This window comes from Colius striatus, chromosome 6 (genome assembly GCF_028858725.1).
Source record: "Colius striatus isolate bColStr4 chromosome 6, bColStr4.1.hap1, whole genome shotgun sequence".
Taxonomy (NCBI): domain Eukaryota; kingdom Metazoa; phylum Chordata; class Aves; order Coliiformes; family Coliidae; genus Colius; species Colius striatus.
The window spans coordinates 23,545,116-23,572,796 of record NC_084764.1 but is presented as its reverse complement, the minus strand read 5'-3'; the positions used below and the strand labels follow the sequence as shown (position 1 = coordinate 23,572,796).

Below are 27,681 nucleotides of genomic sequence, written 5' to 3'. Positions count from 1 at the left end.
GCACAAATAACTGGCTTTAACTCAGATTTGGCATTTGCTGGTTTATAATGATTGAGCCACATTTGCTTGCAATGTTCCAAAGACTGCCGCCAGCCAACTGGGTTGCAAATCTTCCTGGATAAATGAAAACTGTGTGGATATGGAAGGTTTACTTTATCCTAAATAGTGTACGATATGAATGTCTACTGGCAATTCTCCTTCTATCCTTACTCTCAGTTCATGGCTCCCTGGAAAAGGAGGTGTTTCATCTAAAAGGGCTTCCCCCCCACCTTTTAAAATCCTTTCAGTTACCTTTAACAAGTAGATGAAGACAGAAAAGGTCAAGGTTTATGAAATCCTGAGATAGCAAGACCTCAAAGCAGAGCCTTTAGAGGCAGGAAGTTGTGTTTCATTGAGTCCCAAGAGCTGCCAGCTTTGAGCAGAAACACGACAGGTTCTGGATGGCTGTGAAATCCCCAAGCAGGACAAAATGTGAGACTGAAACTGCAGCAAAGAACATTTCTTATAAACGTTACCTAACACTCATAGGACTTCTGGCCAAGACTTGTAAATCAAAAAATCAATCGAGATCATGTGTACTGATCCTGCTGCAAAACAGATGAATTGATCTGGATGGTCTTGACTGAATTTGCACTCTGGGAAACTCAAGATTTGTTTATTTGAACAGCTGAGAATAAAATCCTTCACTTCTGATTATTGCTTCAGCTTCCATTCAAAGATCTTACATCACTTTAAAATCAGTGCTAAAACTCAAAGTCTACATGACAAAGAAAATACCACATTCAATTTATGCGAGTCTTAGATAAATTAAAGGCTAGAACCAATATCAGATACAGGTTCTTGCACTTCAGGCATTGTAGCCTAAGAACCATTGCACAAGGAAATCTGAAACTGACTTCTGGAAGTCACCTGGTCCAATCCTCCCTCAAAGCAGGTGCAATTCAGTCAGGCTGCTCAGGGCCTTCTCCAGCTGAGGTTTGAATTTGTCCAAGGATAAAAAGTTTAGCCACAAACTTTACGACCCCCTGTTGCAACATCTGACCACTTTCACAGTGATAACATTTCTCCTTACACCCAATAAGAACATCTCCTTGACTGCAGCAAGGCTTTCGACACTGTCTCCCATAACATCCTAACCAGAAAGCTCAGGCAGTGTGGCTTGGACAAGTGGACAGTGAGGTGGATCGAGAGCTGGCTGAATGACAGAGCCCAGAGGGTGGTGATCAGTGGCACAGAATCGAGTTGGAGGCCTGTGGCCAGTGGAGTTCCACAGGGATCGATTCTGGGGCCAGTCTTGTTCAACATGTTCATCAATGACCTGGATGAGGGGACAGAGTGTACCCTCAGCAAGTTCCCTGATGACACCAAACTGGGAGGACTGGCTGATTCCCCAGAAGGATGTGCTGCCATTCAGCGGGATCTCAACCGGCTTGAGAGTTGGGCAGAGAGGAACCTCATGAGGTTCAACAAGGGCAAGGGCAGAGTCCAGCATCTGGGGAGGAACAACCCCATGCACCAGGACAGGCTGGGGGTCGAACTGCTGGAGAGCAGCTCTGCAGAGAGAGACCTGGGAGTCCTGATTGATAATAAATATGAGCCAGCAATGTGCCCTCGTGGCCAAGAAGGCCAATGGCACCCTGGGATGCATCAAGAAGAGTGTGGCCAGCAGGTGAAGGGAGGTTCTTGTCCCTCTCTACTCTGCACTGATGAGGCCTCATCTGGAGTCCTGTGTCCAGTTCTGGGCTCCTCAGCTCAAGAGGGACAGAGAACTTCTGGAGAGAGTCCAGCACAGGGCCACCAAGATGATCAGGGGAATAGAACAGCTTCCTTATGAGGAAAGGCTGTGGGAACTGGGGCTGTTTAGTCTGGAGAAGAGGAGACTGAGGGGAGATCTTATTAACATTTATAAATATCTACAGGGTGGGTGTCAGGAGGTTGGGGCATCCCTTTTTTCTATAGTAGCTAGCAACAGGACAAGGAGTAATGGGATGAAGCTGGAACACAAAAAGTTCCACTTAAATATAAGAAAAAACTATTTCACTGTTCAGGTGAGGGAGCCCTGGCACAGGCTGCCCAGAGGGGTTGTGGAGTCTCCTTCCTTGGAGGTCTTCAAGACCCGCCTGGACATGTTCCTATGCAACCTGATCTAGGTGAATCTGCTTCTGCAGGGGGGTTGGACTAGATGATCTCTAAAGGTCACTTCCAACCCCTACCATTCTACTATTCTATCTCATGTTGCAAATATTGCCCGTTCCTGTCCATGTGCACCTCTGAGGTGAATCTGCCTTTGTCTTCTCTACGCACTCACATTAGACAGCTGAAGACAGCAAGCAACACAATTCCCCCACCAGCCTCTTCCTCTTAAGGCAGAGTAAACCTACTCCTCTCAGTCTCTGTAATGTGGTACTTTCCTGGATACCCTTTTAAAGTGTGACCTTGTCTGTGTTATATCAGGCAACCGTTATGTACGGGAGAACTGAGTGCCTGTGAAGGCAACAGTAATGCACTGCACACTGAACTCTCTCCTGGAGGTAGCTAAGAGAAAATACTTAGAATGCCTGTAAATACAGATTAGCTCTAAATCTTGTTGTCAGTGGGGTTCATCACAGCAGCAATCTTTTGTGAATCTGTGCTTAATTTACTACAAACTATTGAAGCGGAAGAATTTTTTCAATGGTTGCTGTACAAAGACAGCTAGAACCAGGAGTGCCTTCTTTGCACCAGAATTCAGAAATTGTAGATCAGAACTCAAAGCTGAGCAAGTGGCCAGTCATATTACCAGTATGACAGACAGCCCCACCAGCTTTTGCAATATCCATGAAAGCTCAAGAAGACACACGTTCACACTAAGCATTCCCAAGCCAAATGGTTCAAATTAGCCTGGCCTGAAAAAAAAAAACATGATTTGTTTAAGTAATTTATTTCTTTAAAATAAGAAGTAAATAAACAAACAAAAAAGAGCAATGTTCCCAACTAGAGGGAACATTTAATGTTCACACTTATTCCTGGAGCAAACTTCTCTTACTCTCCAGAAGGCACATCCCTGTGAATTTTCCATCATATGGGCCTCCTCTAGTGAAAAGATCAATTACATTTTTGCTTTTATCATAGTGCTTTCCTTTATTAGTCCTTTATTACCAGAAGGGCTCTGGTTATAGTCATGCAAGACAGAAGGCACATTTTAGAAAGCACAGTCTCCAGCACAAAGCATGCCTAGATCATCTGCATGATAAGCATTTTAGCATTTGTAGTCTTTCTAATAATCTCCAATCAAATACTGCAGACAGAGCTTAATTCAGCATTTCATATATCCTTCCAGGATGGAGACAATACATCAAAGATGGACAAATATTTCTGAAAGGATTTTATGTCCAAAGCTTCTAAATGTCATCTTGAAAATTTGGTGGAGGAGAATATGATGGTATCTTGTGGTTTGAGACCATACACATCCCTTATCAGCTTCAGAATGTAGTACATGCAGTACACATCTATGCTATAGCTCTCTGAGCTCAAATTTACACTCAGGATTTAAAAATCACCTGGGGAATATAGAGAGAAAATTTTCATTTGTTTCAATTAAAATCATAGGCGTTGTTGGAGATTTTAGGTATAACCCTGTAAAAAATCTTATTCTCTCATATGGTTTTCATCTATGACTAGTTGAAACCCTTGAACATGTCAATGAGCCAAATTGTTATGTTGCAAGAAAAAATAAAAATCACTGATTTCACCAAACATTTTGTCCCAAATGTAATATACTATCTGAATAACATAATACAGGTTTTATAAAACCATAGCTTCAAATAGCACTGATTTAGTGGGGAAGAACATCTCCTTCCTAAAGTTGACATGCTACGGTCCTTTGGGATGACTCCATGAAACCAACTGAAAGCTGTCAGTGTGTGGTTCCAGACTATTCCATCACAGAGATAGCCCTGCTTGCAATTACAATAATTTCAATCTGCTTTGGAATTGAAGCTTCAGATGCAGTGCTCAGTGATTTGATGGCAACAAGTGTTGCCACCAAATAATACTTTGCTGCAGCCTGACTTTGAAATACATGAGCATGACCCAAGGCTGCTCCAGCCTATGCCTAGTCTGGGATTCCCCACAGAGGTTGAGATAGCTGAAAATTAGGAGCATGCTACAGCTTTCAGATCATATCTCCTCTCCCTGGCCCAGTTCCTGCTCCAGAAGTAACAAGTGGCAGTCTGGCAAACTGATTCTGCAGTGCTCCAAGATTCCCCCTTTGGAAAGGGGTTGTCAGGCTACTTGTTTAAGCTATCTCTGCTTTGCACTGCTCCACCATAATAACAATAGCTACTACTTAATGGGTGGAGGCTTTTACACATGCTGTGAACTTTTCTCTGCATCATTAGTTAAAGCAAACCATTTTCTTTTGTCTCTGTGCACACTGAAAGCTGGAAATACATCAAAGGACTCAAAATTACAGCAAGTTAGAGATACCTCATAACTTCTATCCCACTCCCAAATTGTACAAGACTCTTTCTTGCTAACAATTGTTCCAAGTGGTTTTTAAATGCTTCTGCTGGTATGTTTTTTACTATTCCTCTACTACAACATATCCAGTGTATTCCTGTGTAACACTGCACTGTCTTAAAAGGCTTTACTATGTTCAGTGTAAAAGTGATTTTCTTTCATTTCAGCTAATTATACCCTATTCAGGAATATTCATTTTTTTGTACCACCCATCATATACAATTTCTGTTTCTCTGACATTTACAATTTCAATTGCTGTCATCCTACCCCTATGCTTTACAATATACTAACTCTTTAAATCAGTCAGCCTTATTAATGCCTCCAATTTATTGCTGCTCTATACTGAGATTTCCATAAACTTACCTAAATTTATCTGGTAGTCAAGTACATATACTTCATACCAGTAGGATGGATCTTTTCTCAGCAGAACATATTGAAAGACTATTTCCTCCTTGCCCTGGGATAAAAAGTCTCGGTAACGGTGCTGGAAACAGCCCCATTCCACACTGCTCTTGACATTACTGCCTTCTATTGTCCATGTTCCATCAGATGGCCATGTGTTAGGATATTTTTTCATATACTGCTGCATTTTCAGTCTATTCATTTCCTAATCACAGTTGTAGCTTTTCTAGACTTTTGTGTATTAGTGTTTGTACAATCTTCCCATTCAGTGTCACCTATAGATATGTTGGGGTTGTACTACAAAAACAGTTAATGCCTTTGATCCAACTAGCAATTTACCAGCTCACCAGCTCATGCTGGGGAACTGGCTGAAAAACAAGAATTTCACTTCTCCCCCTCCTGCCCCCCATAAAAAAGAAAGCTCAAAATATTGTAACAAAGCAGACATTTAAATTATTTCTTTTTGTGAAGAAACAAATCAAACCCTACAACAAACAACACAGTGCCAGACCAAACGGTCAGTCATGGACCACCCTTCCCTCACACTGGAGTGTAGCCGTCTACCACAGGTTACCTGCAGCTGTGGGTTATAGTTAAAAAGAACTAAATGCAGAGAGGGTTTTCCTGGTGCAAAAACTGAAGCTGGATTGCAGTGCATCTTATCATCCCCAATAGGAAGCATGTCCCAGCCAAGGCAGAACATTGAAACTGCTCCTCTGAACTGGGCTGGTGATGTCTATCTCCCATTCATCTTCTGGTAGCTTTATTTTCTTTGAAAAAAAAAAAAAAATCTCTTCTCTTTGAAGTACTGAAATGGGAAGTCAGTCAATTGGCAGATAACATATCAGAGCATGTTAAACTCCACGTCACATCAGGCAACTCTTCTGTTTCTGTGTGGCAGCCCTGTCATAGGTCTGGCATCTTTGGGACAAGACAAAGGAGCAATGCCAGCATGTTACCTCTGCCTATACAGTCTGGCAAAACATATGGTCTGGCTGGCTGGTTTGTATTGGCAAAGGAGTCCATTTGTATTTTCTATATATTTTGGCTTAACATCTTGATTGTGACATACAACCATGGCCAAGTTCAGGCTGGAACCAAGTGAAAAGGAACAAATCTGTCCCAAAAAAACATAAGGGAGAGGCCAAGAAAAATGGTGACTTTTAAGTCCCTGAGAACAGTGCCATCTCTAGGCAGTAGGTGCAAAATATATGCAAAAATTACAGACACCTGAACAGCATGATGGTGCTATGAAGGCTCCTGAAAACAAATAAGTCTTCAAGGTAAGGACAGACACTCTATCATGTACTGAACTCTGCACATTATGCCACAGAGAGGAAGAGAAGGAGTCACTCATGAAATCAAAGTCCCTGGGGGTCCCAACAGAAAACTAGGGATGGACTGTCATCCACAGCCAAAAGAGATACCCATAGGAAGACAAAAGAACAAGAAGTCACAGAGGCAGCGGAGTGGAGAAAGTTAGGCATGAAGTCTGTCAATGTTACAGCACTGTTAAGTGATTTAATTTTCTTTTTAGGCCTATAATTGTCTAGTTGGCGGGACTGCCTTGCATGACAGCTATTCCACAAAGGAAAGCTCATGAAATCTGCTCCAGAGCAGAAAGAGCTAATTGGTACATGGTGGCCTTAACTGATCTGGCACTGCTGAAATCCCTGGAAGTAAGACATAATAAGGGCAAGATGGCCACAAAGCCCCACAAATCAAACCACTGTTAGCAGTTAGTCTAAGGAGTCATTCAGAGATTAACAGCAGGGGTGACAGTCCTGCTCTGGCCAGCACATGCCTGAGGATATGGCAGGCTAGGCACGATTACTGTTCCTCTGAATTGAGTCAGATACAACCTCGTGCCAACTAGCTCTTGGTGACAACTGAAGTCTATGTATTATGTGGCTCAGAGCCCAGTGACCAATAATTCCCAGTTCAGAGACCAGCTTAATCAAGGCCATTAAACCAACCAAAACGCAGAGTATCAGTTAAACTTTTCCCTTGCACACCCTTTCCCTTTGCAGTCTACAAAATGCAAGGGAGATGGGATTCCTGGGTTCTTGCAATACTGAAGTAACGTGCAATTCAAAGAATGAGGGAAACGGAAATATATCATGAAATAGAGAGCTCACAATCTAGAGAGACTGTAGCTTTCTTGTGTCTGGACTGTGGCCTTTAACATGGACATTGCCTCTTCTGTGCCTATGTGCCTTCTCTGTATACAAACCAGTTATGTTTTGTGGCATGACACACTCTCATTCAGCTGTTCCACTCTGCTTCCCTCCTGGTTCTCAGTCTCAGTACAGGAGAAACAGGAAAACTTTTAATCACTCCTAATAAGCAGGTGAAGGCACTTCGACAGACAGAATCAGTTTAGTTCAAGCTAAAACTGAAAACAAATTCAAAAGCTCCTGTCGGCCACAGTTTTTAATCATCTGGCAGGAGGAAAATATGGTACCAAACTCCCTGACCATAAGCTATTCATGGTCAATGGCTTAGGCTGAAGACAGATAAATTTAAACCTAATAAATTTAACGCAAGAACTTCTGCTCCAAGATCCTAAAATCTTCACAAAGGACAATGGGGACTGTAATCAGAGGTCTAAAAGTTTTTGGTCTACAATTGATTATATTTCTATCTACCCAGTGTGACTGTAGTTCAGTCAAGTTCAGTTATGGCTATACTGTATTTGTATTTATTTTATTTGCCCTTCTCACATCACTACACATAACTGATGGCCTTGCACTTACTGTTACACTTTGTCATACCCAGGAGCCTGCAGTTTTTCATTCCAGTACACATAGATGCCAGTTGTCTTAATAACATGCCAGCCTTCTTGGTTAGCATGTTGTATTCCTTGGTTCAGTTTTATTAATTTTTTTTGTAAGTAGTAGAAGTGTCAGAAATAAACAAAATAGTCCCCCGTGCTTTAACCACCAAACTGTACTCCTCCCACACTGCACTTAGTGAGGAATGAAAGAAGAAATAATCCAAGCCACGGAAGGTTCAGTTTAGCCTGATACAGACAGATGTGTACAGTAACCTTTTCTATCAAGCCAATTTCTCCACCACAAATGTATTCACTTCAGTAAAAAGCAGCATTTCCACCCTCATTCTCCTTAGTAAATTCTGCTGGGGGTGGATACATTTATTGATGGTCAATAGGACCATTTCTGTAGGAATGACACTACTACTGGAGCCTACTATAGGGATTAGCCTAATTTTGCCTTTCCTTAGTGCCAATTTAGGCTCTGTGCTGGTGCAATGGTTTCCTGAGGGAGGAAGGAGTTCTGAGTGTTTTCAGATGTACCTTTTACCCATGAATATTTTATGGTCAATATGTGACTATCTTTATGAACATTGTTGGGGTCATCAAATCAGAAATCTGAGGCTGGACCCAGAGAATTATAGTTACATTTGTATGGAGCTGTATAATGTGCATCCAGTGGGACAGGGCTATGTAAAATATGTCTGTACTCAATGATGTTAATAACCCTTCTGCCATTAATCCTCTGGCTTATGGCCTTCTGTCTTAATGTACATAGTTTGTATTTTCCACATCTTCATTTTACCTAGCTTATCTAGTCCTTTGCATTAGATAATCAAGAGGCAACCATCTTGAATTGTGCTAAAACATTAAATGAGTATAGCATAAGCAGATGGTGACTGAAAAACTCCAGAATCAAATAACCCCTGAAAGCTTTTGTAGCATAGGTATTCCTGAAGTAAATTGAACGTTCTAATAAAGTTCTAGGCCTTCTCCTTCCCTCTGATCTATGCAGAAACATAGACAAAACTGACCAGTGATTGCCCAGTGTCACTATGAGGAGGCAGCCTGGCTTAGTGGCTAAGCCATTGGATAAGGAATTCTGGGCCCTATCCCCAGCACAGCCTGCTACAAGACCCGGGCACCTCCTTTCAGTTCCCTGTATCTTCATTTCCCATCCCTCTCCTCACACGTGCACATCTGGTTCCTTTATTTTGCTTGAAAATTCATGTAAGCATAGGCTGCTCTTAATGAGGTTGTACACAGGTTGTACACAGGGCAGGTCAGAGCAATTGCAGCTTTGGATGTGGGTTTTAGGCATGCTTGCGATATAAACGATAATGATCTAAAACTCATCTGTGCAAAGGTAATGTTTTGAAGGAATGAGTTTCACTCCACAAATCCAGGACTGGGGACCAGTGAGTGGGAAATTTTGGAGGTCCTAGCAGTCTGAGAAATGAGAAAAGCTGAAGCAATGACAACTCCACTAATGAGGCCTTGAAGAACAATTCTCTCTTACACTTGGAATAAGCAGCTTTCTATTTCCCTCTGGTTTTGTGTCTTTTCCTTTTAGCTTTTGTTGGAAAAAAATATATATATTTTTAATAACGTCTCTGTCTTCCTCCCTTCTTTCTGTCTCTAGGCCATACTCATCTTGCCTTATGCTTATACTTTTCCTAACATCTACTTCTCTGTCTTTGCGGTCTGCTTTTTCCAATCTCCACGTTCAACCCTCTCAGATGCCTTCTCACCCCCATCATCTCCTCACATTGTGCATTTGCATTAATGGCAGAGAAAGCAAAAATAAGAGCCCACCCATTACAGTTCTTTCCACAATACCCAGAAGGAGTTTTGTTTAAGACATGTTTTAAATATCATTATAAATCAGGAAACAGGAAGGTGGAGTGAAGGGAAATGGGAAAGAGTGCTCAGCTTACAAATGTATAACGCAAAAACATGGGCTCTTGCTCCAGTTTCGTCTTGCCAACACTTACTAGACCAAGTTGCTTGAATAAAAAGTCATTATTATGACTAACTGTTCTGTATTTCTAAAGAAGCGGTGTTAGAAGACAAACAGTTCAAGCAGTGTTCTTGGGCTAAATGTTCTTTTCTTTTTCCTGTATGTGGTCTTTTATTCCAGCATTAATTGTGGTTGTAAATCATTCCCAACCTGCTTTGGAATGAATTTACACAGACTTCATGCTGTTGGAAACACAGTACATTTATACACACAAGATATAAAGCATTCAGCAGCTCCAGGGGTAAAAATACCATGTATCAGCAATCAAACCCACAGAAGATTTTAAAAGTAATTGTCATTAAAATATGTATCTCCCTATTGCCACAAATGGCTACAGCTACTTCTACACCATGTAGAGGGCACTGGAGTGGGAACAGCAGTCACTGACAGGTGTCTTTGAGAGGCACTTGTGCCAGAAAAGGCTTTGTTTTCACAAAGAATGAGATCTGAAAACAAAAGAATGGTGTTCTGGCACCACTTTCGAGTACCTTATTTTCAAGTAAAATTAGTCACAGGTATTTCCATTTTTTGGCCTCATCCTTTCTGGCCTGGATGGTCATAGGCAGGGCTTAGGTGTCCATGTTCCTGTGTCCGTGTTCCTTCTCCATCCTGTTCACCTCAGTCTTTGTATCTTAACAACATGCTGAGGCTGACAAGCAGGGAAGCACGGAACAATCAAAACATCATAAACAGCACCAATACTTGTAATTACCTTGTAGTATGATAGAGACACAATTCACCTGATTCAGACCTTCTTGAATGACCTGGGCAAAATTTTGGTCAATCTTGAGGACCCTATCAAGGTTCCCTGGTGTCTTGTCTCCAAGGCCTTCAAGCAGGAAACTTCACATTACCCTGTTAACTGCACCAGAAGTCCTGGAAACAGAGGATCAAGACTTTCTACCACCACTGCAGTGAGACATGTACTCACATCACTCCCCTTGGTAACTACACTTTCCATCCCAGGGCACAGTGATACAAAAATAAACGCTGTATCAAGAGTGGATGTCTCTGGCTGATTTCACTAAATGAAAAATGATACCTAAACCCAGCAGAGACCACTTTGCTCTGACAGGTCTAGTTTTCTTTAAGTTTTGTTTTTCTTCCTTTAATACAAATATGATCCATCATCTGCTCAAATTCAAACCTGATGTAGACTTTCATATAATCAGAATCATTTAGGTTGGAAAAGACCATTAAGATCATGAAGTCCAACTGTTAACACAGGACTGCCAAGTCCACCACTAAACCTTTCAGGCAATTGTAGAGAGCCATAAAGTCTCCCCAGAGCCTCCTTTTCTTCAGACTAAACAACCTCAGTTCCCTCAGCCACTCCTGATAAAACTTGTGCTCTAGATCCTAACTGTGGTACTGAAATGGTAATCTGTCCTTTCCCATCTACTCTTATTAATGTCTCTATTCACCAAACTTTCTCTCACAATTGAAATTCCATATTTGAAAGTTAATGTGGCAGAAGTGAACAGTCCTGACCGAAGAAAGCATTAGTCCCCACATTTCTGACAGAATTGGTAGGAACACATGTGCCTTTTTCAGGTTGGAAGGTACACTGTGAAAGTTCCAAAATCCACCTCGTTTGATTATAGTATGATTTGCATGCAGCTGGCCAGAAACTGTAAAATATAGGGATTTCATTTCCCCTTTGATTTCAGTACTTTTTTTTCACTAACTGCCCAAACTTCCTGATTCAGCTACATCAAAGTTTGCAAAATGAAAACAGTCCTGGAAATCTACAAATGACTAGATAAAATAACTGAGGTTGATCAGTTCGCTGAGATGAGAAGGACTAGTTGCTATTTTCAAAGGGCTGGATAGCATACATGCTTCTTTTTTTCAGCAAAGTCATCAGTTATCCCAAGATTTCAAATCTCCTCATTAAAATCACAGGCTTTTTAATTTTCCAGTAGGTATTGCTAATAGTGCTGGTTAGTAAATATATATTTCCCACCTTGGAACATTATTCAAGTGCAGAAAAACATGCCCCAAACTAGATGAATTTCAACCTAGACTCTCACAGCTCCCATGAAGCATTGTGGTGTCCTCACTAGGGAAGCAAAATACTTATTCTGAAACTAAATCCTACCAGAAATGTTAGGCAGTAGGGCAGAACCCACCCAAAAGACAAGCCAGTTTTAGCTCTCGTGTTGTTCTGCAGCAGCATTCAAAAATGAAAAGTTTCGAGTTAGATGCAGTTCTTGAGGCCAAAGACATGCAAAATTCCATTGAAAGCCCATTATCTTCTGTAGTTTGAGCTTTTTTTCTTGTCAAAGACCAGTCCCATTTCAAAAAGTATTTTATGAAAGTGCTCAGACAGTTGGCTACACATAGTAACAGATACAAAACTCAGTTTATCATTGGGACAACTAAGGCACAGAAAGAAGTCGTGGTTACAGATTAACTTCAGGATAGACCTGTGGGCTACATCTCCCCCATTTACCCCGAGCAGCCACCAGTGACCAGCTTGATCCTGATCCCCTGAGTCCATGTATTACATAAATATTTTGACCAAAATAATTTACTCTCATTTAGTTCAGAAAATTTATCTCCATTCATTACATGACATTATCAAAAGCAAGCAAATCAAGTGGTTTGTAGTAGGTTTGTGTGGGCAAGTTATGGTGGGGGGGGGGACGACTACAGGAGTGGCTTTTTTAAAAAAGAGCTGCTAGAAGCTTCCCCTGTACCTGACAGGGCCAGAGCCAGTCAGCTCTGAGATGAACTTGCTGCTGATCAAGACTGAGCCAATTAGTGATGGAGGTAAAGCCAACATACTTGAGAAGGGGAAGAAGTTGCTATGCAGATGCTAAAACTGCAGCAGCAGACGAAATGAGTGAGAACAACATCTCTGCAGACACCAGGGTCAGTGGAGAAGGAGAGGGAGGGAGTGCCCAGACACTGGAAGAGAGATTTCTCTGTGACCTGTGGTGCAGCCCATGGCGAAGCAGCTGTGCCCCTGCAGTCCATGGAGGCCACCAGGGAGCAGAGACCCAGTCCCAGCCCATGGAGGAGCCCACACCAGAGCGGGTGGATGCCTGAAGGAGGCTGTGACTCCGTGGGAAGCCCACCATGGAGCAAGTTCCTGGTGGGACCTGGGAGTCCAGGGAGAGAGGAGCCCACGCCAGAGCAGGTTTGTTGGCAGGACTGGTAATCCTGCGGGGGACCCACGTTGGAGCTGCCTGTTCCTGAAGAACTGTTTCCCAATGTGGATGACCCACACTGGGGCAGTTTGTGAGAAGAACGTTGGAGAAGTTTATGAAGGACTGTCTCCCGTGGGAGGGACCTCACACTGTAGCAGTGGGAAGTGTGAGAAGGCCTCTCCCTGAGAAGAAACAGTGGCAAAGTCCATCTGTAATGAACTGACTGTAACTCCTATTCCCTGTCCCCCTGCCCCACTGTGGAGAAGGATGTAGAAACTTGGGAAGAAGGAGGGGTGGGGAGGATGTGTTTTAAGATTCAATTTTATTTCTCATTTCCCCGCTTTATTTTGATTTTTTGTTAATAAATCAAACCATTTCTCCCCAAGTTGAGTCTGTTTTGCCCGTGATGCTAATTGCTGAATGATCTCCCTGTCCTTATCTCAATTCATGAACCCTTTGTTATATTTTCCTCTCTTCCTTGTCCAGTTTAGGAGGAGTAGTGATAGAATGACTTGGTGGGCACCTGGCATCCAGTCAGGGCTAAACCACCACATGATTATAATCTAAATCTGCCTTACATTTGAGTAACACCGGAGCAGCTTTTATCTAAGTTAAACACAATAAATGTGAAATAAGTGGAATCAGAAGCTAGCAAAAGATGAAAAGAAGGAAAACTATCAACATAAGAAATTTTTCATAGTGTTCTTATGTATTTGTATTGGACACTGGGGAATACAGAAGTGCTAAGACAGTATCAGTGCTCTGCTGGGGCAGCAATTCTTTTCCCATGTTTGTGCAGTGCTTTGAACAAAGGAGTTCCAGTCTCACCTGAAGTTTATAAGGAAACAGCAGTGCTATCAGTTGTGCACCATCCTCTAGACAAGAAATTTCTATGCTCCAAAGGACTTGTAGTCTAAATGAAGAACGCAAAGCATGGGAGGAAACAACTCTTATTTATACCATTTACAAGAAGACAACCAAGGTCCAGAAATCTGAACAGTGTCACATACAGCCAGGAAGTAAATCAAGTTTTCCTCAGTCCTCATTTAATACTTCAGATGGAGGGCCATCTTCTCTCTCAAGGACAGAAATATAAGCATAAAAAGTGTGCCTTTAATGCACTGACAAAACACCTGCCATCAGATTTTTGCTGATTTCATAAAAACACTACTTCTGTCACAAAAGTGGGTTTCTTGATTACATAATAGGACTAAATAATATCTTAGCTTGCACTGAATAATGACTAGATGAAACACACAGCTGAAATACTTTTAAAAAACCCTGGAGCTGAACTTCAAATACTGGGCTTGAGTGATTCAGTCGCTAAGGCACAACAGCAGGACAATTGTTTATGCATTGTTGGACAACTAAAAATACAAATAAAAATACAAAGATTTCTACCACTTACCAGTACACTGATTGTTTTCGTCCAACTGGTAACCAAATCTGCACATCAGAGGTCTGGTAACAGTAGGGTAGTTAGGAACAGGGCCTGGTGCTGCGGGTGGCGGATAAATATTTGAATAAGGATTCAGATATGGTGAGCGATACACTGGGTTTGTCCGGGGTACGCATAAATAGCCACCGTTCTGGTTGACACACACCATATCTCCTCTGCAGGCCTCAGGAATAGTCCGGCATTCGTCAACATCTGTAAGGAAACTGCAAAAGTTAAAGATCTGTCTAAAAAATAGTTAACATCTTTTTCATACAATCATAGAATGGTAGGGGTTGGAAGGGACCTTTAGAGATCATCTAGTCCAGCCCTCTGCAGAAGTAAGTCCACATAGATCAAGTCGCACAGAAACGTGTCCAGATGGATCTTGAAGGCCTCCAAGGAAGGAGACTCCACAACCCCTCTGGGGGCTCCCTCACCCTCACAGTAAAATAGTTTTTTCTTATGTTTAAGTGGAACTTTTTGTGTTCCAGCTTCATCCCATTACCCCTTGTCCTGTTGCTAGCTACTATAGAAAAAAGGGATGTCCCAACCTCCTGACACCCACCCTTTAGATATTTATAAATATTAATAAGATCCCCCCTCAGTCTTCTCTTTTCTAGACTAAACAGCCTCAGTTCCCGCAGCCTTTCCTCATATGAGGAAACTTCTTCTCAAGGCTTTGCTAAAAAACTTCATGCTCTCCTTGAATGGGAAACCTGTTTTGGAGCCTCACTTTGAAGTTATGTCATACTAAACTAGGAAATATCCCACCTAGTCAACATATCTTGTGTTCTACTTGTTTTACTTCACTGTTAGAGGGCAGAGAGAGAGGAGAAATCCTTCTTTGTTATTCCATAAATGTTTAGTTTAAACTCTGATTTGCACATGGCTAATGCATGTTATCGCCTGTTCCTGCTAGAGAGTCTGTCCAAACCACAAAATGCAGATGAGGATTTCAAACATTGGTGGTTTGGTTTGCCCAGCTGTGAAACTTGGATTCCAATTTGGAACTCCTGAGCTTCCTTCCACAGAAAAAGTTAGGGATGTTCAGATCTGGGGGCTGGGTTCCTTTCTTGCTCTGACTGAGATCACTGGTGAAGTACACTTAGAAAGACACAAACAGTTTTGCCTAACAAGGCATTCTGCTGGTTCTCAAGGCACAGAAGCAGTAGTAATCTGACAGCAGTAATCTGTTGCTACTTTTTCCTTTACTGTCTGAGTGACACCAATGCACACAGAAGATGCTGCCCTGGGGGATAAATGCCATTGATAAAAAGGTGTTACAGGGCCAAGTGCATGCTTCCCTATACTGCCTCAACAATTTATTTGGAGTTTCAATGCTGAGTGGTGGTAGGCTTTATGATTATTCAGGTGGAGGCTGGCAACAAGTAGAGTAAATACTGAGTTTGGAGAAGGAGGGTGAACAATCCTTGCCACTTTGCATCAAAATGAATCATTGTTATTTGAGAAGCACTGACAGCCAGTTAGTATCTCAACAGTGTCAAAGATTGGTATATTTCTGTGCCATACACACAAACATATTTTTATATATACATACATGTTTTTGTACATACACACACACAAACAGATATATTTGTCACAGAGCAAGACTTTTTCAAGTAAAACAGAAGCACAATGTTAACTCAATTAATTCAGGATTTCTGAACCAAAATTTAAACGTATTAATTAAAGTCCTACCTAAGCATTGCCCAGAGGCACGGTCCAGGTCAAACCCATTAGTGCATTGTTGCTAAAATGAGAAAACAAAGGATTCTCAGTGACTGTGAAATTAGAGGATTGCAGAGTCAAATGCTCATCTGGATTATTATGTTTAGTACAATCATTCAGCAATATAGAGTACACCAAAACAAAATCCCGTCCCCAAAGGACTGTCAGCAAGCCATAAACCTGAGGCCTCAGCATATATGCCAGTCCTGTAACTCAGTGGACAAATCCCTCAAGATGGTGAAAATGTTGGGCTGCTCCTCTCCCCACACAATGTGAGCTGGGGTCCATTTCAGTTGTTAACACAGAAGTTACATTCTTCTGGTTTGAGGTGTTGTTTTCGCTAGAACAGGGGGATGCAATTAAAAGATACTAGCTAACCTCTCTCTAAAAACTCTACATACATTCGGTATATATGTACCTGTTATCCATCTGACAGTTAAAACATAACAAGCTTAATAAAAGTAAGGCTTTTAATTTACATCAAACCTTTTGGTTTTTAGAGAATAAATCTTTAGTTGACACATGTTCTAGGTATGCAAGGTTACTGGAAGCCTTGTTCCATCCTATTCTGTAGCCCTGGTCTTTATCTGGGTTGCAACCTTGAGCCTTCAGCACCTCATCAGCAATCCTCAGCATTTCTAAACCAGTGATGATTGTGTCAAAGCCTGTTAAAAGGACTCCCTGCTCTCCATAGTTTTCCAGCTATTTAGCAATGGGTCAAGCAGTTGACACATGTACCGTAAATGCTTACAGTAAGGAATGTAAGCAAGAGATACCCAGAACACAGGAACCACTAAAGTAACCAGGGGGTAGAGGGATGGAGTCCAGATTCATTGCTGGTGTTGCTAGATGATAAAGGCACTTATATTTGGACTTTGTGGAAGTCCATATACTTGGTTCATGTTTGGAAAAGTAGTAAGCCATAAATAGGAAACAAAGGGTTAGGGGGATAAGTCAGTGAAAGGGAGCCATTGCAGGAACTAGGGAGGGGACATGAAGTGAAGCATATGGCACTGTTTGGACTGCACTGGCCACTCACACATATAAGTACACAAAATTGTGGCTAGAAGTGTCAAACAAGTATGAAGGCATTCTGTCTTCTTTATTTTGGCATTTCAGGATGTTTTGGTATCATTTTGTGGAAAACCAAGATATTCTGATGAGAGCGTGAATAATCAGCCTCGTGTTTTAAATAACATACATACTCTGTCTTTTGCTGTTTCTTCTGTGCTGGGGCACGTACACTACAATGGGGTTAGCAGGGAAAGTTAAGATAGTTTAAAAAAACCACCATGTTTTATTTTAGACTGTAAACAATGATTCAGAATTACTGAAACTACTGTAAAATTGGTTTTAAAACTTTTGAGAACTTTATTCTAGAAAAAAAAAATCCAATATTGCTGAAATGAGCAGCCTCAATATCTTCAGAAAGAATTCATTACTATCATTTTGGTTTCAGGTTGCATTTTGCTGAGACTTCAAAAATCAATTAATGGTAAAAGATTTTTTTTTTAAATCACAGTGGAAAGAGCATTTTTTTAAATTATAGAAACAAACTCTTAAAGATATCTCTAAAATTCTCCAGGGGCATGAGGAGCATTTCCCATACAGATATAATGTTCACTAAAATATCGATAAACATGTCATGTGCAGGAAATTTTCAATGTAATAGAAAAAAAAAAAGACTACATTTCAGAGAATTTTGGCAAAGGTATTTAGAAACACAGTTCTGGACACTGAGTAAATCTGGGTTATCAGCTAGGAATCCAGACTTAACATGCCTTTGGGAACTGTTTTTCCTACTTTAAAGTGCACATGGAGCCCAAGAACACAAAGGACTAATGTTTCTGCTATTTCAAGAACTGGACTGCTTTACTTAGATCCACCCTCAAAAGCCCTCCCTCTTGAACAAAAATGGGTTTGAGCATAAGTTAAAATGAAAACTAGGATTCAGCCATTCAGGCTCGCCATCCAAAATTACAGTCTAAAGGTTTAACATCCTGCTGTATATAGAAAATGTCATTTTAAATGAATGTTTTCCAAGCGTGGATGTTCCCCACCACAGAACTGAGCTGTCCTTGCTCTTGTGGGATGACTTTTCTTATTTCCTCTTCCAGAAATGTTCAATTTGGAGGCAGAAACAGATCTTCAGTGAGGGCCAGGTTTCTACAGGGGTATTTTTGCTGAGCTGGCGAGGATGAGTCAATAAACTCAATCCGTGTGGAACTCCAGAATCCTGCTGGCTCCAAGTTCTCCCCTCTAAACCCTTAGACCACACAGCTTCCTTTTCATGTAAACCCCAGACCACAGAGCTTCCTATTCACCTGCTAGCCAGTTAAGTCTCATGCTATACAGCACTTCAGTACAAAACAGGACATAGATCTCTGTGTGCACCTCTCACCTGTGCTTTTCCAGGGCTTGAAAGGCAGACGGCCAATGTGAAAACAGTCAGTATCCTGTAATGGGCATAAAAATAGGCTGAAAACCTACTGATATCCAGACTCATTACACAGAACTTAATACACATGGACAAAATGATTTCTTGTGACACTTCAGTGTATTCTACAGAGTTATGCTAACACGAAACTGGCTTCTGGAGAGGCAACAATACAACTGTGGGCCAGGTTCAGTTCTCAGAGTCACTAATGTTACTATGGTTTTAAACAACAGGGATCAGAATCAGCCTGTATATGTTTATTAACTCATTTGTTTTTATCACACTTTGTGCAGTAGCTGCTTAATGAACAAGGGTGCAATATTCAATAAAGTATTTTTGCCCCTCTCTGCCACCTTTCTTTTGAGAATTGAATTTTCTTCTTACATACTATGCACATTTTACAGATGGGTAAACCAGAGCACAGGCCTAAGCTCACAGTGGAAGGCATTGGCAGGGCTGCAGACATGTTATGCAGGAGGTCCTGAATCTATGCCAGCAGCTCTAACCGCTAAACCGCATTTCATCCTCAGGAGACTATATCGGAGTTAATCCATTTTCTCAGGGCCATATTCTGCCCCTTTACTCAATCTTGAGTAACATATTGCTCTGCTAGTGGATACACTACAGCAGGTGATAAGCTACTACAAGTTGCTCTCTTCAGTGGAGCATTCCTCAGTTATATCATCTGATGACCTACTGGGACATACTGAGTCCCTTCACTGCAAATAAAAGAAAGGGTTAGAGGCTAAGGGTTAGGATTAGGTTTCGGTTTATGGTTAGGGTTAGGATTAAGTTAGCGTTAGGGTATGGGATAGAGTTAGGGGTTGGGGTTCAGGTTAGGGTTATGGTTAAGTTTAAGGTTAAGGCTTGAGTTAGGGTTATGTTATGGTTAGGGTTCAGTTATATATATGTATTTCTTCCTTATGGCTAATCTAAACCTCCCCTGGTACAACTTGAGGCCATTTCTTCTTCTCCTATTGTTCACTACTTAAAAGAGACCAACCCCCACTTTGTTACAACCGTCTTTCTGAAAGCTGTAGTGTGATCATGTCTCCCCTCAGCCTCCTTTTGTCCAGGATAAACACCCCCAACTTCCTCAGCAGCTCTTCATAAGACTTGTGCTCCAGACCCTTCACCAGCTTCATTGCCCATCTCTGGACATGCTTCAGCACCTCAATATCCTTCTTGTAGTGAGGGGTCCAGAACTGAACACAGTATTCAAGGTATGGCCTCACCAGTGCCAAGTACTCGGAGACAATCACTTCCCTGATCCTGCTGGCCATACTATTTCTGATATCGTTGGCCTTCTTGGCCACCTGGGCACACTGCTAGCTCATGTTCAGCTGCTCTCAATCAACATTCCTGGGACCTTTTCCACAGGACAGCTTTCCAGCCACTCTGTACTAAGCCTGTAGCATTGCATGGGGCTGTTGTGACCCAAGCACAGGATCCAGTCCTTGCCTTTGTTAAACCTCTTACAATTGGTCTTGGCCCAGCTTGTCCAGATACCTCTGAAAAGCCTTCCTGCCCTCAAGGAGATCAACACTGCCACCCAACTTAGTGTTGTCTGACAGCTTACTGAGGGTGCACCTGATCACCTCATCCAGATCATAGATAAAGATCTTAAACAGGACAGGCCCCAGCACTGAGCCCTGAGGAACACCACTGGTGACTGGCTGCCAACTAGATTTAACTCCATTCACCACGACTCTCTGGGCCCAGACATCCAGACTTTTTTTACCCAACAAAGAGTGCATCTATCCAAGCCATGAGTAGACAGTTTCTCCAGGAGAATGTTGTGGAAAATGGTGTCAAAGGTTTTACTAAAATCCATGTAGACAACATCCACAGCCTTCTCCTTATCCACTGAGTCATTTTGTCACAGAAGGGGATCAGGTTAGCCAAGCAGGACTTGCCCTTCATGAAGCCACGCTGACAGGGCCTGATCACCTGGTTGTCCTGTATGTGCCTCATGATGGCACTCAGGATGATCTGCTCCATAACCTTCCCTGGCACTGAGGTCAGGTTGACAGGCCTGTAGTTCTCAGGATCCTCCTTTCCACCCTTCTTGTAAAAGGGGGTCACATTTGCCAACCTCCAGTCCACTGAGACTTCCCCAGTTAGCCAGGACTGCTGGTCGATGATAGAAAGTGGTTTGGCGACCACTCTACCAGCTCCGTCAGCCCCCTTGTGTAGATCCCATGGACTTGTGCACATCGAGGTGGAACAGTAGGTCATACTATTTCCCCATGGACTAAGAGGGCTTCATTCTGCCCCCTGTCCCTGTCTTGCAGCTCAGGGGGCCGGGTACTCAGAAGCAGATGGTTTTACCATTGAACACTGAGACAAAGAAGGTGTTAAGTACCTGAGCCTTTTCCTCATCCTTGGTTACTAAGCTTCCCCGTGCATCCATTAAAGCATAAAGGTTCCCCTTTAGCCCTCCTTTTGTTACTGATATTTTATAGAAACTTTTCCTATTGTCTTTTACAGTAGTGGCTAGTTTAAGTTCTAGTTGTGCCTTGGTACTTTTAATTTTCTCCCTGCATAACCTCACCACAGCCTTGTAGTCCTCCTGAGCTGACTGACCCTTCTTCCAAAGACCATAAATTCTCTTTTTTCTCCCAAACTCCAGCAGAAACTCCTTGTTCAGCCAGGACAGTCTTCTGCCCTGCCTGTTCATCAAAGGGACAGCTTGATCCTGCGCCTTTAAGATTCCCTTCTTGAAGAATGTCCAGCTTTTCTGGACTCCTTTGTCCTTCAGGACAGCCTCCCAAGGCACTCTGGCAATCAGCTTCCAAAACAGTTGAAAGTCTGCGCTCTGGAAATCTCAGGTAGCTCTTCTGCTGATGGCCCTCCTTGCTCCTCTGAGGGTCAGGAACTCAGTCATTTCATGATTGCTCTGCCCAAGACTGTCTTCACATCTCCCAGAAGACCTTCTCTGTTCACAAACACCAAATCCAGCAAGGTGGCTTCCCTCACTGGCTCCCTTACCAACTGCATGATGAGGTTATTTTCCACACACCCCAGGAACATCCTGAAGTGTTTCCTCTCTGCTATGTTGTACACCCAACAGACATCCAGTAAAATGAAGTCCCCCATGAGAATGAGGTTTAGGGTTAATATTTGAATTAGGGTTAGTGTTTGGATTAGGATTAGGGTTAAGGTTAGGTTTAGGGGTTAGGGTTAGAGGCTAGGTTTACAGGTAGGGTTAGGGTCTAGCGTTAGGGATAGGGGTTAGGCTGGGAGTTAAGGGTTATCGTTAGGAATTATAGTTTAGGGTCAGATTAGAAATTAGAGTTAGGGGCTAGTGTTAGGATATGGGTCCAGGTTTGGATTATGATTCAGGTTTACAATTAAGGGTTTGGGTTAAGGTTAAGTTTAGTGTTAGGGTTAACCTAACCCTAATGCCTTTCCAACAGGGCTCTCTGTCAATTTTTGGAACTCCTTACCTGGAGCATAAAAGTTCCGGTTAACTACGCCTCCACGCTCAAGTACTTATGAAGAGACAGAAAACCAGGAAAGGGCAGTAAAAAAAATCTCTTTTTTTCTGGGTACTATGGATTTTTTTATGTTTTGTTACCAATTTATTTAAAACTTTTTCTGAATACAATTAGACTGACATCTTGCTTATCTTGGATTCTAATTCTGAATGTCAATTGTATACAATATGTTCACACAAAACTAGTAGAGAAAGCAAGGGATATTTTAGGTAGCCTTAGTTCTGCTACCCAAACAAGATGCTCACATTGTCTCTTAGAGCTGTCTCAGATTTCCAGTGCAAACTGAACTGCTGAACATGACCTACAAATGCATTAGACAAAGCCACATGCAAACAGCGACTGGCATATTTGAACAAATTTGTTTTAAATGAGGAGATAAGCACAAGCTCTAAACAATAAACATAAACCCTAAAATGTTTGTCCACAGTGCTGCTGAGACAGATTTTACATGTCAGCTTTTGTGTGACAAGGACAGGCAAATTCTGCACAGACTTTTCATCAGAGTCAAATGCAAAGCATTCAAAGTACAATGTTACCCATTTGGACTTACACTTTATTAATTCTTTTTTGAAAAAAATTTAAAGCATTCACTGGCATAAAGACTGCATACTCACTTTGCATACAGGAGGAACGGGACTAGAAGGAAATACAACAGGTTATATAGCTGAGCATCAACATCCCTAGCAACTGGACTATGCTCTGTGTTATTGCAGAGCAGTGCACACTAACAAAATCCCCTATAAAACTGGTCAGACAAAACTCATACATTTCTAGACAGTCTTGAGTTTCCGTTATTATAAGATGATATATTCTTTCCTCTTGGGGGGGTGGTGACCTTACTGCCTCATGTGTGTTCTGTCTGCAACCACCGTCTCAATTTGCTCATTACTTTCATCTCAAATCCCCTCAAGAATGAATAACAGACATGCAGCACAACCTATCAGCTCTGCATGCAGCCAGTCACAGTAGCTTGTCCAGCATGCAAAATATTTTAACTAGTAATTAACTTCTGCAGTAGTAACTAATTAGCTTCAAATCAATCACTGTAGCCAGTGGGATCGTTTGCTGTCACAATCCAGAGCTCCTGCCGTGGTTCCTAAAGCACAGAATATAAGCACAAATCAAGAAGGAACTCGTCCGAGACAGCAGAACTTTTTATAACAGACGATCTGTCTTTCCCCAGCTCCGACCATGGAGATCCCGTCTCTTCGCAAATGGCTTTAGCAAGTGGATTGGCATACCGAATCCCTGCCGCAGATGGTTTCCACAAGCAGGTTTCCCTCCAATAAGTAAAAAAGTTTCATGCATACCACTTACCTTTTTAATCCTTGCATGTCCAAAATCTTTGTGGAAAGGTGGAAAATAAACAGAGTCTGTGCTGATGAATAACTAGAAAGGTTCTCCAAACATTACCCGCTGCTCGCACTTCAGTTCCTCAGTCATTTATAGTCCAAAGAATGAAACAGCAAGTAATGGAGAGGATCGGGAGCCGTCTGTACCTCCTCAGACACTGGAGAGAATACAGAGAAAGCACCTGGTTTTGCTTAGTTCTCTTCTGTAATTCAGCATTAAACCAATTGGAGGAGGAATGTTAAAAATGAACACTTCATTTTCTAAGTATGTTAAACAATGCAAATGGGGGCCTCAGCCTGGGACAGCTGGTTTAGATTACAAAGCTCACCAACTGGCTAGACTCCTCACAACAACCTCGAGGAGCCTGCCAGGATAAAACACTAACAGCTTGAAGGAAAGCCTCTCCTGCTGCAGACTTCACAGTTAAATGTGCCTCAGAGCAGAGAGCACCGTTATTGGACAGAAACCCTTATCAAGGGACTGGAGAAGGGAAGGGATTGTTTTCCTTGCTCTGAGAACAAAAAAAAAACCAGTCAGACTTTTTGGAGGCCCTCTAGCCGGTGTCTCGGACAATGAATATGCAACACTTGCTGCTCCGTGCCAATGGCATACTGATGAAAGGTCTGACCCTCTGGGGGGTGAATAACTTGAATTTGTGATGATTGCAGCTACAGGAACTATATTGCTTGGGGATTATTTGAAAACAGGAATAAACAAATTAAACATTCAAAGAAAAACAAATGGTTTATCTACAAACATTGGCTCTTTTTAAACTGACCCCACGCTTGAGGGAGTGGCTTGTGAAATGAAATATTTCTTAGGAAAGACATATCTTGCAGATCTCCAGTTATGATTGAAGAGGAAGGAAATACAGTATTTGTTCAGGTATTTTGCAACTTTGCCATAGGCAGAGCTTTAGTAGCTCAAGCAGAACATTTATGATATGTGAGAGGTAAGCAATCAGATGCTGCAAAGATTATTATGCTAGATCCAAAGATGGACACTAAAATTAAATACAGACATAGATATTAAATTACAACTTCAAATTTCTGTTGAGTCTTCCATTTGAGGAAACTCTTTATTCCTAAGGAATGTGAAATGTCTGACAAGATAAAAAACTATCATGCACCTCTCTGAAACAGATTGAGAAACAGAGTTGTTACAATAGATCTTCACAAAACCGGCCTCTAAGCATGGTTACTCAGCTTGAGACACAAACACTGAGCTCCTTCAAGGTTGCTAAGCACCTACAAGCCATATCAATACAAATAAGAAATGTAAGACATCTATATCTCATTAAATGGCTGTAATTGTCCAAACTACTTTTGAAAAATGACAGGAGCAGACACTTACTGTCATTTCTGACAGTTTCTCTGTGGGTGACTTGCTTACATCACCTGCACTGTATGGAAAATTAAACAAACACTCTCCCAGAATTATTCATACCATGTCAATACATTTGCAGATAAACAAGAACCATTGAAGCTATTTTAAATAGACTTTCCAAAAGCTTAACAAAACTCACACAAAGGGCTTCTGAAAGAAGCTTGCTGTGCACATTGAGAGAAGAAGGTTTTGTCATGTGTCAGAAAACAGGCAAGAGATGGAAAGCAAAGACTGGCAAATTTTCACTGGGGCAAAAGGTTACCAGTATTACTACCAAAGTCCAGTGTTTCTCAATGCACTTGATGACCTGGAGAGCCAACAAGTCTAAAAGCAGCAATGCTTACTCTATGTTAGGTATGTGAGGATCTACTCAAGCTGTGAGAAGAAAGAGCTTTATGGCAAAGCACTCATTTGTGTGGATGAAACGCTTGCTTCGTATACTTGCTGATACTTCACCTGCTGCTCCACTGGCTTTTTCTCATCATCACATGGTTGTATGTGTGCCAGTATCATCATATGAGCATAGCACCAGTCTGCTCCCAAAGAATTGCCTCAGACTAAAGAGTTCTGATTCATCAGCCAACTGGCAGAGGTGCTCCAGTACTGGAGATAGGAGGTGCATCCAGACCTGACCAAGTAAGGGGCTCCCTTAAGAAGGAGTACTGTGAGAATGTTTTTATTTTTCCTGTCTCCATCTGTCAGCTGGAATGGATAAAAACCAGAGTGTAAAAAGTGTACCAAACCACAATTTGGGCTAGTTTACAGTATGGTGACTTTTTTTCCCTAAATAAAAGGATTTGATGTTATGGCTAAGAAGAATTTCTGCAGTACCTTTCTGTAACTACCATCAGCCACAAAATAATAAGATGAAGTCACACTCTTCTCACAACAGTGTGATATGGGAGTTGCAGGAAGGAAGATATTTTTGGTATATAAAACCCCTTTTGTTCACTCTATAAAAACCTGGACAATTCAATATATCTTTCAACACCATGTGCTGACACCTTCACCATTTATGCTTCAGGTGGTGGCTAAACTTTAGGTCTAGCAGTACCCTCACTTGGTCTCAACTATCCCACATATTATAAAATTAACTGCTTTATTTAGATTACCCTCACATTTTCTTTGTCTTCATGAGGAGGTGTAGAACAGTTTCCAGTATATAATGGGGTTGAATATGTTCCTAAAAGTTTGCTTCGTGCACAGCAAGCACTGTGCTCCTGCAGACAATGCTCAATGCTGAGTTAATAAGGGCCTCAGCACTGGAGTGCTAGCAGGTTCTGAAAGCTAAGAAAAAAGTTGTACACAAGTTAGGAAACTCAAGCTGTTAACAAAAAGTCTGCTTTACAAGTCCTCATCTACTAAATTTTACAACACTTTATCTAATTTTTTAATTCTGACATTATACTTACACTTCTCCAGATCTACATCCATCAAGAACTTTTATTGGATGTTTCTGTCATTTTTTGAAGTTCACCCTCTCTGAACATTCTCAAGGACATTGTCAAACTGCAGAAGATTCAAATCACACAGATCTCTGGTGGTGGGTTTGAGAGACCCAAGTGACAAGTCTTCATAGAATCATAGAATGGTAGGGGTTGGAAGAGACCTTTAGAGATCATCTAGTCCAACCCCCCTGCAGAAGCAGGTCCACCTAGATCAGGTTGCATAGGAACATGTCCAGGCAGGTCTTGAAGACCTCCAAGGAAAGAGACTCCACAATCCCTCTGGGCAGCCTGTGCCACGGCTCCCTCACCTGAACAGTGAAATAGCTTTTTCTTTTATTTAAGTGGAACTTTTTGTGTTCCAGCTTCATCCCATTACCCCTTGTCCTGTTGCTGGCTACTATAGAAAAAAGGGATGTCCCAACCTCCTGACACCTATCCTTTAGATATTTGTAAATGTTAATACAATTTCCCCTCAGTCTCCTCTTCTCCAGACTAAACAGCCCCAGTTCCTGCAGCCTTTCCTCGTGTGAAAGATGTTCCATTCCCCTGATCATCTTGGTGGCCCTGTGCTGGACTCTCTCCAGAAGTTCTCTGTCCTTCTTGAGCTGAGGAGCCCAGAACTGGACACAGGACTCCAGATGAGGCCTCACCAGGGCAGAGTAGAGAGGAAGCAGAACCTCCCTTCACCTGCTGGCCACACTCTTCTTGATGCATCCCAGGATGCCATTGGCCTTCTTGGCCATGAGGGCACATTGCTGGCTCACATTTAGTTTATTATCAATCAGGACTCCCAGGTCTCTCTCTGCAGAGCTGCTCTTCAGCAGTTCGACCCCCAGCCTGTACTGGTGCATGGGGTTGTTCCTTCCCATAGATGTCTTAGATGTTTTTTAGACAGTTGTCCAGACCTGAATTCACTAAAGGAATTTGCCAATAACTTAAAGATCTTTTATGTCCAGGCTTTAGATGCTTTAAACATTCATTTTGCTTCTACCAAACATAACAGAACCAACTTTTCTACCAGCAAAACCAGAAAAATACTTACAGTACAACTACTGGAATTGCAGGAACAATTGCATAATGGTAGCAACTAAGCTCCATGAGATTCACAAGTTGGGCTTTTGTCTGACTGTGGAGTTTGACCTAAGTGTTCTTGGAGACTGCTAAACATGCAAGCTTTTGATACTGTCACACCTTGAGAGGCAGCAATTTGAAATACACACGTCACCCTACTGTCACATGAATAGTACTAAGTACATTGCTCTCAAACTCTAATTCTGCCTCAAAAGAGTAGGGCTTGTTTCTTCCACCTCCCAGGAAAGAATATCAATTGCAAGCTCTCAGTGTTTGGGGAGGGTTCTGTCTCCTTTTTCAAAGATGAACTGTGTTATGTTATCAACGGAGGTCAGCTTCATTCAGTGTCTGAATTGTAATTGGCATCTTATAACATGAACAATGCAATAACCTGTTCCAGATGGCTCAGGCCAGAAGCTCAAAAGCACAGTCCCACACATATTTTTCTATCCTGGCCAAACATAACACAA

The 27,681-nt window shown here is 41.9% G+C and overlaps 1 protein-coding gene across 1 annotated transcript in view; it reads right to left on the bottom strand.

Moving 5' to 3' along the window:
- The window catches only part of FBLN5 (fibulin 5), a 50,061-nt gene extending 26,332 nt beyond the window's left edge, over positions 1-23,729 (bottom strand). Inside the window, exons 1-5 of the mRNA XM_061998116.1 lie at positions 23,635-23,729; positions 23,271-23,463; positions 18,418-18,472; positions 15,987-16,038; positions 14,259-14,501 (exon numbers count right to left, since the gene is read on the bottom strand). Of these exons, the coding sequence (XP_061854100.1) occupies positions 14,259-14,501; positions 15,987-16,038; positions 18,418-18,472; positions 23,271-23,287 (367 nt within the window). The 5' untranslated portion in view covers positions 23,288-23,463; positions 23,635-23,729. The remainder of the gene's footprint in view (positions 1-14,258; positions 14,502-15,986; positions 16,039-18,417; positions 18,473-23,270; positions 23,464-23,634) is intronic.
- Between the last annotated feature and the right edge of the window lie 3,952 nt (positions 23,730-27,681).